General features: G+C 37.9%; 1 protein-coding gene across 1 annotated transcript in view; it reads left to right on the top strand.

Moving 5' to 3' along the window:
* The window catches only part of DNAH8 (dynein axonemal heavy chain 8), a 285,679-nt gene that overhangs the window by 112,811 nt on the left and 160,821 nt on the right, over positions 1-12,047 (top strand). The window contains exons 33-38 of the mRNA XM_076003387.1: positions 2,425-2,562; positions 2,725-2,965; positions 5,621-5,820; positions 8,585-8,738; positions 10,162-10,325; positions 11,828-11,930. Of these exons, the coding sequence (XP_075859502.1) occupies positions 2,425-2,562; positions 2,725-2,965; positions 5,621-5,820; positions 8,585-8,738; positions 10,162-10,325; positions 11,828-11,930 (1,000 nt within the window). The remainder of the gene's footprint in view (positions 1-2,424; positions 2,563-2,724; positions 2,966-5,620; positions 5,821-8,584; positions 8,739-10,161; positions 10,326-11,827; positions 11,931-12,047) is intronic.

Here is a 12,047-nt window from a genome sequence, read left to right as displayed (position 1 = left end):
TTTATTTTGATATTTTAAAGTAATTTTATGAATAATTTATACAAGTAAGAATAAAAGAATAGTGAAAAGCACTTTTATTAGAAAATGTAATAAGAATTTAAGTAAATTCAAACTTTGACTCCATAATGTCCTGGTTTGAAGATATGTATACACAAAATGGAGACCATTGTTTGAAAGCAACTAACTCTTCATCAGCTGTCATGCATGAACTGGAGCATACCCCTCTTGTAAACACTGATTCCAGATTTTAAATCCATCTCCAGTGGATCTCTAGATTAGCATTCCCTCTGTTTTATTTTGCGTTGTCAAAACTCAAGACTTGCAAACTTGGACATTTAATTTTATTGAAGAGAGGACTGCCATCTTCTTTGCACTGTAAACACAAAAGTCTTTACTTTTAGATTTGCTCAATTCAACGAATATTTTTTTGTTTGTTTCTATATCATCTATTTCTTTCTTTTTCTTTTTCTTTTTTTTTTTTTTGAGACATAGTCTCGCTTTGTTGCCCAGGCTAGAGTGAGTGCCGTGGTGTCAGCCTAGCTCACAGCAACCTCAAACTCCTGGGCTCAAGCGATCCTCCTGCCTCAGCCTCCCGAGTAGCTGGGACTACAGCCATGTGCCACCATGCCCGGCTAATTATTTCTCTATATATTAGTTGGCCGATTAATTTCTTTCTATTTATAGTAGAGACAGAGTCTAGCTCTTGCTCAGGCTGGTTTTGAACTCCTGACCTCAAGCAATCCGCCTGCCTCAGCCTCCCAGAGTGCTAGGATTACAGGCGTGAGCCATCGCGCCTGGCCTATTTCCTTTGAATTCACATCTGCCTTCATCATTTGTCCACTTATGAAATATGTCAGATAAAACTTACACAAATATAAATAATGAAAGAATACTGTCACTTATCTTTTTCACAAAAAGGGTTCTTGTTGCGAAATATCACGTGTTGAGAACCTTGCCTTTATTGAAGTCTGTGGAAATCTATTGTTCACTCATAAATTACTGAGTGAATAAAATTTGTCCAGGTTATAGTCATCTGCAGACTCATAGTCTGATATTTTACTTACGTAGTGAATTTCACCATCAAAATTAGAGTCTAGAGTGCTAGTTTCTGTCTCTTTTCTGTTTAATACTTGGGAAACATGTTCCTTTGCTAATTTTCTTTTCTTCACTGTTTAAGGTAGAAAATAAAAAAAATTCTACATTCTTAACTCTATTAACTGAAAGCTAAACCAACCAAAATTTAAAGACTGCAAAAATGGCATCTCTGGAGTTCTTTTTCTATGCTCTGTTAAGAGATGATGCAATTCTTTGGGCAATACTATAAGAAACCTGAAGGATAATACAATAGTGATTCTTTCTAGAAGATTTCATCATTTTTCTTTTCTTATTATTTGAGTCATTTTAAAGCATAATCTGGAAGAATTAATGAGTAATAATGAAATAATACTTAAGATGATGAAAAGAAAAATGAATCAAGAATTGGAAAAATAACTAAGATGGCAGAATGTGTCTGAGATTTACAAAAAGGTGTAGTACACCCACATGGTAATTGCAAGATAGGATGAGTTTTACTCCATTAAAAATATAAAAATTTTATTTTTTGGCCTTTAGGTTATCTTTAATAAAGAATATCAATCCTTAGAAATAGAACTACCCAAAAAATTAACTTCAAAACAGAGTTGAGAAGTTTCTTGGAGAATCCGCAACCTCTGTTGAGTGATCAGTTTGGTGTTTTACACAATTTAGAACTTTTCCCTTACTTGGATCTTATATTCTCGTTTTGGATATAGTAACTACATCTAGGCACATGAGAGAAAATTTCTGGTAGAAAAGTGACATTTAAGCTCATACTTAAAGGCAGACTAAGATTTAGTCACAGGAAATATTCTCATAAAAATCCAGCTTGTATTTGATTTTGTTTTTTGTTTTTTGTGGTTTTTTTTGCTGGTCAAGTGAAGCAGTGGGAGTGGAGAAGGAACAAAGGAATCTGTAGCTGGTTGTGATCAATTAGGTGTAAACACCACTGCACTCGGACCAACCAATCCAGCTTGTATTTGAAAGGAAAAAAAAATCAAATGAAACCTTAGCTTTAGCTTTAATCATGTTATCAAGGTTTGGTCACGTTGTTTGCAATGATTGGGGTAGTAAGTTTCTTATTTAAAAACACAGAGATTTTTCCTTTACAAAATAATCAACCGATTTGTTAATGTCAAGTTATAGAATGATTTAGAATATTGGAGAACTGTAAATGTGACCTGTAACTAAGTCTTTGTATTGAAAACCAATATAGTTGTATGCATTTGATATCCATAAGACATTATTTCCATAATATATGAAACATGTAATTGGATGAACTCTACCTAATAATGGAATTTATTTTAAAAATACACATTATGTGATTACTTAATTATTTTTGTTTCCCAGAAAGGAACTCAACTTGCTGCAAAAGCTGTATGGACTGTATGATACTGTAATGAGCAGTATTAGTGGTTATTATGAAATACTCTGGGGAGATGTAGATATTGAAAAAATTAATGGAGAACTGCAGGAATTTCAAAACAGGTGAGTTTCAATTGTGTTAGCTTACCTTTTTATAATGCCCAACTTCTAAGGATCCTCTAGGTATTTCACAAACTAATATATTCCCTGGTATATTGCTGTATGTACATAAAACCTTCTTCAAAGAAATGTGTAGGTTATTGTTTTTCTCTTTCTTTCTGAAAGGTGTCGTAAACTGCCAAAGGGACTTAAAGACTGGCAAGCTTACTTGGATCTCAAAAAAAGGATTGATGATTTCAGCGAGTCATGTCCTCTGCTGGAAATGATGACCAATAAGGCGATGAAACAGAGGCACTGGGATCGAATCTCTGAGTTAACTGGAACCCCATTTGATGTGGAATCTGATTCTTTTTGTCTTAGAAATATTATGGAAGCACCACTCCTTAAAAATAAGGATGACATTGAGGTACATAAGAGTATAAGGTCTTATCAATGATCCATTAAAGAATGTCTCCTTTTTCTTTTCTGAGAATTGTACAGACAGACGTTTTATTAGAGGGTGTTCTAATTACCCTCTATTAACAGAACTTCAAAGTTTGGAATGATCCTGACCATTCTTGGCTTTTACAAAATAAACCTGTAACTCAAGGAGATAATATAATTATTTAAAATATATTCCTTTTGGAGCCCCTCTATCTATCCTCCTTGTCCCTTAATTATACTTTCATTTAGAAAAAATTTTGTTTATTTATGTGTTGTGTTGGTAAATTCCTCAGAACAGTTTTCGAGATTTCTACTTCTATACTTTTTCTATTCAGTCTATTAAGTGTTTAAAATTTTCTATTATTACATTTTGCTATTCTAAGATTTTTAATTGGTTCTTTATTTTGGCCACTAGTTCTTTTTTTATTTATATAATTTTTCATTTTTTCCCATCTTTTTTAAATAGATTCTTGGATCTATAGATTCTGAAATATATATATATATATTTTCAAATCTTTTATATTCAGATCTGTAGATTTCAAATCTATAGATTTACAGATGTCTTCACTTATTTCTTTGAGCATTTGAAACATAACTATTTTTAAAATTATTATGGAAAATTTGTATAAAAAGTAAAGATGCCCTTGCTTCAACATTAATCAGCTCATGGCCAGTATTATTCCATCAGGACCTCCCATATTCCAACAACTTCAAGTTAAACATAAAGATTTTTTTCAGATTGTTCTTTAAAATTAATCTCACCTAGACTGATGTTTTGCTGTGATTATTTTTATATGTTGGCTATCCCTCTGAATATTAGATTTTTCCATGGGTTTGGCTTGTATAACTTGTTAAAATTATTTCTCTCCTTCTGTGCCTTAGCTTTCCTTGTCTAGTGGGCTTGTGGTCACCTCCCCCAGCGTCCATCTCCCCCAGCCCCAAGTCCAGAGCCAGGAGTCCTAACAGCATTTACATATCTGGCTGTGCTGTGGTGTGACCATCCCGTTTCAGCTCCTGGTTGTGGGGCTGGTTCCCTGTCTTCCTATCCCTGAGGTCCACAGTTTCATTTAATCTACATGCCCAGATGGCAGCTGGAGACAGTGTTTTCAGCCTCTTTGCACAAATGGAGGGCTCTAGACCCCAGCCCAGGTGCTCCGTCTCACATAGACCACTTATAGTTTTCCCCTGGGGGTGAGGAACCGAAAGCCTGGTCCCCACTGACCAGGGCTTCAGCTCCACCCACTGGTTTGCATCTCCTTTCTAGAATACTTCCTGTTCATGGAGATGTTTATCTTGTTTTTAAGTCTGGCTCTGTTTATTTCTTACTTTCTTTTTTTTTTTGTATTTTATCTATTATTCTATGTTTCTGGAGATGAGAAAATGCTCCATGTGACCAGAAGTCTCCGCTATATAAATAAATGGTGGCTATTCTGTCTCCCCTTCCCTCTTTTTAACAACATATGTACAGGACAAAAATTGCTTTCAAGGCATTTTTGTCCCGTTTGTAAATGCCAGTAAGATACCATTAAAGGAAACAATTAAAGAGTTAGGAACACTTTGGTGACCACCTCGTTTTTATAAGTAGGCTTTTACACTTAAGACTATAGCCATTCATAGGCTGTGTTGTGAAAATTTCATTTTACAATTATAGGATTCTGTTATTAAGTTTTGGTACCCAAAACAGATTCTCAATACTGTCCACCCCAGATACATCCTGTTGCTCTGCTACACATGCCAAACTACTAGCCAAACTGGATTCCTGCCATTTCTGGATTCACTGTGTGGAAAGGAAGCCCTTTCCCTCCATACAGAAAGTCCTCTCCCTCCCTGGGACCCTCTGCTCGAATCCCACTTACTCTTCCGCAAAGCCTTCCCTCCTCTGTGCAGGTGGAGGTCACTTCTCCCTCCTTAGAGCTCACCAGGATTCACATCACTCTTACGGCATTTATTACACACTAATTTATGTTAAAATTATTTGTGGAAATATCTTACACCTTTAAATTCCTCTCCATCTCTGTGTGATTCTAAGCAGGAAAGTAAGTGGAGGCATGGTGAGGAAAATATGCTGCTTTTATTTTCTCTTGTGAGATTTTCATATCACGTATTCTCAGGAAAATAGGAAAACCCATAAGAAAAAAATAAAATTGGCTTTTAAGCAAATGAGATATTCATATTAGAGCCAGAACAGGCAGGAATATAGTAATATTTATATGTTACTTGAAAGAGTTCAAATGACTCTCACATATATATTCCCATTTGATTCTCATAGCTAGCTTCTGGAATAAGGCAGCTGTGATTATCCCCATTTTAGCCACAAACTTCAATTAAAAATATAATCAATCCCTGTGCGTGGACTCAGCGAAAAAAAAATATATATATATAATCAAGAAAATGATGGTTTAAGTTCCACGGTCTCATGTATGTGGTATAAAAAAATAATTAGTGGTCAGAGAGTCATACGGTTCTAGTGTCAACCTGCAACACAATGATCTTGAGCCTTTGTTTTCTTTGCCGTAAAATGACTAAATGAGCTAGATGACTTCTAGGTCCCTTCCAAGCTAAAAAATTCTATGATATAACAATGCTCTTAATTTGCAGTTGAAAACATCATGACATATTCTTTGATTCTCCTCCAAAGGACATTTGCATATCTGCCAGTAAGGAGAAGGATATTGAAGCCAAGCTTACTCAAGTGGTTGAGAATTGGACCAACCAAAACTTGAGTTTTTCAACATTTAAGGGAAAGGGAGAACTCCTGCTCAAAGGAACCGAATCGGGAGAAATTATCACTTTGATGGAGGATAGCTTAATGGTCTTAGGGTCCTTGCTAAGCAACAGGTAATTTTTTAATTTGGGGTAGCAGTTTTAATTTGGTATTTAGGGTTATAAAATCCTAGGTAAAAGCCTGGTTTTGCAGCTGTGGCATCTCATAGGATTCTGCCCTAAACTGCTAGATCGTGTTTGTCTCTATATGAGATGTCTATTTTCCCTAATAATTGTTGCCTCCATCTCTTTAATAGTATTCATCTCCCCTTCCTTATTTTTCCTGGTAGGCCTCATCATAATTACTCCCCCCTAAATTGGCAGCATATGCTCTGAAGATCTTGGCTGCCCGCTGAGATGGCCTCTTCATTTTATCTTCTCTCTCTCGCCTTTGTTCCTCTGACTTGTCATCATTGCCCTCCTTGGCTAAACCATTCAAACATCCACCCAGTGGCCCAAGGAAGGCCTGCTGGCCACCACATGAAAGCAATGTACCGTTAAGGGTTTGGCACTGAGAGACTTGTGATTTTTATGGTGGAAAGTGCCTGGGGCCAGTGTGGCCTGAATGAGGCAGTCTGTTCATCATGGATCTACTGGGCAAGCTTGAGGGTGCCATGATCTTGTGTGCAGCTTCAGGAAATTTCAATGGGACTCAGTCAGGTTAAGCATTCTGTCAGGTCTTTGATATGGGCAGTAGCAACCTCTCTTCCCCTAGCTGACTGTGCAGTAGTGTGTGACTGTTCTTCGCCCTAATGCATGCAGTAAATATCTAATATCCTTTCTCCTGGTTGGGGGTGCTGGTTAATGAGTGGCATTCTGCATGACCTCTGGCCCTGGGGAAGTCTTGTATTTGGATAATGTGCTAATCTATCATGATCCTAGTCCGGGGAGTTCTGGGTTGAATTTATTGAGGTCAAGATCCTAGAGTGCATCCTCTGCTTTAGGGAATCTGAATTGTTCTGGCAAAGGTGAACACAGGATGTTCAATGTTTCCTATACTTTATGGGATACTACTTCCCCATGGTTCATTGCAAATTTTGCCATCCTGACTTCCTGATGATGACCTCTTGAAGAAGGGCTATAGATTCACCTGAGCAGTGTCTGCAGCCAAGGAATTCAGGATTTGAAGACTTTCTTAAATTCATACTTACTTGAACATAACCTGATTAGTATAATACCTATTTATGGTATTAATACACTCAATATTGAGGCCCTGCTAGAAAGAGCATAAGGATATCTAAGAAGACTACCTTGATGTGACTTCAGAAGGAAACTGTGTGTCTCCGCGGGTGAGATTTGACTATAGATATTGCTTGGATTGTGACACTTCCTTGGTGGATCCTTGGTTCTGTGGGACTTCATGGGTCTTCCTATCAGTCATGGTGGTTTTGACCACACAAGGTTGTGCAATGCAGGTACCTGGCCAAAGGATAGAAACTGGTTTTGTTAGATTCTGTCTCAGCTCTCCCTTTTTTATGTTAGGAAGTTACACACTGTCAAAGATGACTTTAAATTCTCTGTACAGGACTATCTTTGGTCCTAAATATCTAGGTCCTTCATCTTCCTGAAATGCCTGCCCATGCCACCTTAGTCTCTTAATACATGGCTTGATTTTGAGGGTGTTTTTGGCATATTGGCTGCCTCTCAGCTCTAGACCAATGGCCACAGGAACAGTATAAATTGAGTGTTGGGGAAAATGCCTCTTACTGCCTGAACAACTAGATTACCTACATCATTGGGACAATTTTTGTACAACTCCATTTATAATTCCATCTATAACATAGTCTTCCAGAGAAGTTATGGGTTTGCACTCAGGCATCAGACTATGCCCAGAAAAAACACATTAAATGTGTGAACATCTTCAAGTCACTCTGTCCCGGATCAAGAAAAGTTTGACGCCTCTAATCAACAAGTGCTACTCACTAGGAAATGCTACTTCACCACATCAAAACTACTCGCCATTGCCATTGAAGTAGTCATCAGTTAGAGCTTCTTGCTCTAAGTATAGGTAGTCGTGGTGTTTACCCAGTAGCTTCCCCTCACTTCCTCCGGGTGTCTGTTCTATTTCTTGCCTTCCTTTGTTGTGCTCAGCTTTCTGGACCTTTTGTGTTCTCATGAACACTTCAGCTAGCCCTGATGATGAGAAAACAGGAGTGGTGCTATCTTGGGGTGGCTGTTTTGGGTCTCCGGCACTGCAGAATCCTAGTTGCAGTGCCTGGGCCTGGCGGAATTTGCTGTCGGTTGGGTGGGGAGTGGACAGAAGACCTCAGGCTTGACTCTGACCTTGTGGTAATCTTTCTCCAGGTGAACCTGGTGATAGCTAACCCTCTCCTGACCTTTTGGGATCTTATTTGTCCTGTCCCTTTAGAGATGGTCTCTTGTTGGATGAAGCTTTCAAGACCATTCATGAAAGGGAAATCCCTGGATAATAGTTTCTTTCCCTAGATTTAGTTGTTTCACAAATCAGGAACAGTGTCTTTCATGTTACAGACAGCCCCCACTTGGATTTGGTTCACAGAAGTCCTGGAAAACCATCTTAGTCCTTGTTTTTCCTTTACTCATAAAGCACAATTCCTTTACTGGGCCTTTGTGCCCTAAAACTCAGTCTGTTTTTCTATTCTATGACTGACACATGGGAATAATAAGTGAAATCACTATAATAACATGAATTTTATTCATAAAAAGCAAAAATTTTACTAGCTGTATGATATCTACTACAGACTGGCATTTTAGGACAAAACATTCCCAAAGGAATGTTTCTTCTGTAATTTACTTTGTTAGAGCATACTGTTTTCTAAACCTTCCTTCAAATGTAATGTTTTCCATTCTTACTTTTTAGGTATAATGCTCCCTTTAAAAAAAATATACAGAGTTGGGTGTATAAATTGTCCACATCCTCAGATATAATTGAAGAGTGGCTAATAGTGCAGAATCTTTGGGTTTATCTTGAAGCTGTCTTTGTGGGTGGAGATATTGCCAAGCAGCTGCCTCAGGTAAATACTGCCTTTGTAATGACTGATAAAATAATTTGGTGTGTGTTGTGTGTGTATCTCTGTAAAAGTCTTCGCAAAGACCTATGGCCAAGGCTTGACTATGCTGGGGGTTAGCAAACTATTAATACATCCCACTCGCCTGTTTTTTCTTAAAGTTTTACTGAAACACAGCAACAACCACTCATTTATGTGTTGTCTGTGGCTGCTTTAGCATTACAACAGCAGAGCTGAGTATTTGTAACAGAGACCGTACGGCCGACAAAATCTAAAATCTTAACTCTCTGGCCCTTTACAGAAAAAGTTTTAAATAAAAGTGCTGATCTCTTATTTACATTAGCAGAAAGAAGAGACTCACATAGTTTCAAACAGTAAATAATCTTGAGGTTGTTCCAGGATGTGAGGTACATTCAAAGACAGTACTATGAAATTGTACTAATTCAGCCCTTCCAAGAGTGAAGTTTATAATATTCATTTGAGAGTAGTATTAAAATTAATCTGTATTCTGTAAGTACAGATGAACTATTAGTAAGTCTACCACTAGCAGATCAGAAAGGTACTGTGGGGAAAGAAAACTTAGCTTTCGAAGACTATAACAAAACATTCAAAACAGCCCTATTAGGGCCTTGTAAATAAGTGCCAGTAACTAATGGATACGTTTAGTCTATGAAGGTAACTTTCCTTTTGTAAAATTAGTCCAGCTCTTCCTAAATTTCTATATCTACAAACAGGATCTATATATATTAAAAATAAAGAATAGAAATGTTTTGAAAATAGCTGATTTCCGTTAGTAACTCAATTTTAAAACATTAAAGTGTATTGCTTTTGTTTTTTAGTCTGAAAGTTGCATTTTTAAAAGAGGCAAGATTATGCCAATTTCTAGAGGCATTTTTGCAATTGAGTGCAAAGTTTAACATCATCCATAGTAAATGGAAAATTTTCATTTGCAAAAAATGTAAATGAAGCTTTCTTTTGTGTTTTTACTGATTTTCCTCCTTTATTTTTTTTTCCTGCGGTACTATTGGGCTGTAATTATTCCAAAGATCCTGAGATCAAATTATTTTCATGCCTCTTCAGTTTGCTCATCAAACCAAAACACCTGGGGTGCTGAAACACTAGATTTGAACTTTAAGTTGATAGCTCTGCAAATTAATCATGTGTTACTTTCAAAAATTTATTAAATGCAAGGAAACAAATAAGCAGTAAACCCCTTTGTGGTAAAGCTGTATTTTAATAAGCAGTTTTATAGCTTTGGACTTTTGTTGTTCAGAATTAATTCAGATGAAAAAACATGGTCTGTTTAAATTATGCAGCCTGAGACTCACAGAGGCTGGTTTGAAGAACTACAGGAAATTCCAAAGTGAAGATTTTCCTTTTCTCAATTATCCAAATGCCTAACCTTTGCTGACTATGGATTTGCTTTCAGGAAGCAAAACGTTTTCAGAACATTGACAAGTCATGGGTAAAAATAATGCAGCGGGCTCACGAGAACCCCAATGTGATTACTTGCTGTGTTGGAGATGAAACTATGAGCCAACTTCTACCTCATTTACATGAACAGCTGGAAGTATGTCAGAAGTCACTTTCCGGGTAAGAATTCAATTTTGAAGCACTCATCATTTTGGTGTGTGTGTGTGTGAGACGATGTTTTATCCCAAACAAGTTACTGGTATTGACTGCATTTCTGGTTATACAGTGATGGTTGAAGTGGGGATAGGAATTTAAAATTTCACATAACTTCTAATTTTTCCGTAAGACTTTGGGGTGGGTAAGTTAAGGCATAGTATTAGTTTCCTAGGGCTTCCATGACAAATTCCCACAAACTAGATAGGTGTAAAGCAGCAGAAATTTATTCTCTCTTAGTTCTGGAGGCAAGAAGGCTGAAATCAAGCTGTCAGCTCCCTCTGAAGGCACTAAGGGAGAATCTTCCCTGCCTCTTCCAGCTTCTGGTGGCTCTAGGAGTTCCTCGCCTTGTGGCTGCATCACTCCAGTCTCTGTCTCTGTCTTCACCTGGCCTTCTCCCCTTCCTCCTGTGTGTCTCTTACGATGGCACCTGTCTTTGGATTCAGGGCCGATCAGGATAATCTAACGTGATCTCTTCTCAAGATCGTCGGCTTTGTTACATCTGCAAAGACCCCTTGTCCAAATAAGGTCACAGGTACAGATTCCAAGGAATAGGACATGGACATATCTTTTGGGGGGTTACCATTCAATCTGCTACAGGCATGGAGTAGAAATGTGCTCTAAGACTGTGGTTCCCAAACCCTGGGCCACGGCCCAGTACTGCTCCGTGGCCACACATCACCTGAGCTCTGTAGCCCCCCAGTGACACCACATCCCCTACCCCTGGTCTGTGGATAATTTGTCTTCCATGAAACCAGTTTCTGGTGCTAAAAAGGTTGGGGACCACTGCTCTAAGAGAACAATTAACCAGACAAATTCACAGATAATTTTCTTAAAAGGCAATTCATGCTCAATTTCTATTTGAGATAAGGTGATGATATGTCTTAGCTTGTCCAAGTTTATGCCTCTGTCCTGGCTTAGTGTTAGTTCTCCCCCCTTTCACTCTCAAAATGTTCTGGTTTAGAGATAAATTAAGCATTCGCCCTGGGTTTAACCCACAAGGTTCTCAATACTCTTGAAAAGGTCATAGGAAGAAATCTGGGTGTGGTGGCTTGTGTCTGTAATATCAGTGACTCAGAGGCTGAGATGGGAGGGTTGCTTGAGCTCAGGAGTTCGAGACCAGCCTGAGCAATGTAGTGAGAAATAAATAAAATAAATAAAAAAAATTTTTACAAAAAAATGAGCTGGCCATAGTGACATGCACCTATAGTCCTAGCTACTTGGGTGGCTGAGGTGGGAGGATCACCCAAGTCCAGGAGTTGGAGGCTGCAGGGAACTATGACCACACCGCTGCACTCCAGCCTGGGTGACAGAGGGCTTCTGATGAGAAAAGACAAGACAATAGATTGTGTGGCAGCCTTGCTTTGCTATTATCTTAGCGAAGACATCAGTGATTTTGTCTTGGGAAAAAAATATTCACAGTTCAGGGAAAAAATCACTTGGTAACATGCTGTTGACTTTATTTGAAGGTATTTAGAGAAGAAGCGATTATTATTTCCGAGATTTTTCTTTGTATCTGATCCAGTTCTCCTGGAAATTCTTGGACAAGCCAGTGACTCCCACACCATACAGGTATAATCTACGTTTCTGTGACCTCAATTGCTTTTTCCACAGCATACATAACCAAGAATAAAAGTGAAGTTAACATCCTAAAAGCACAAGTAGGAAAGAAGACTATTAAAAAATCAC

This window comes from Microcebus murinus, chromosome 5 (assembly GCF_040939455.1).
Source record: "Microcebus murinus isolate Inina chromosome 5, M.murinus_Inina_mat1.0, whole genome shotgun sequence".
NCBI classification, from domain to species: Eukaryota; Metazoa; Chordata; class Mammalia; order Primates; family Cheirogaleidae; genus Microcebus; species Microcebus murinus.
This window is presented reverse-complemented; position numbering and strand designations above follow the sequence as displayed.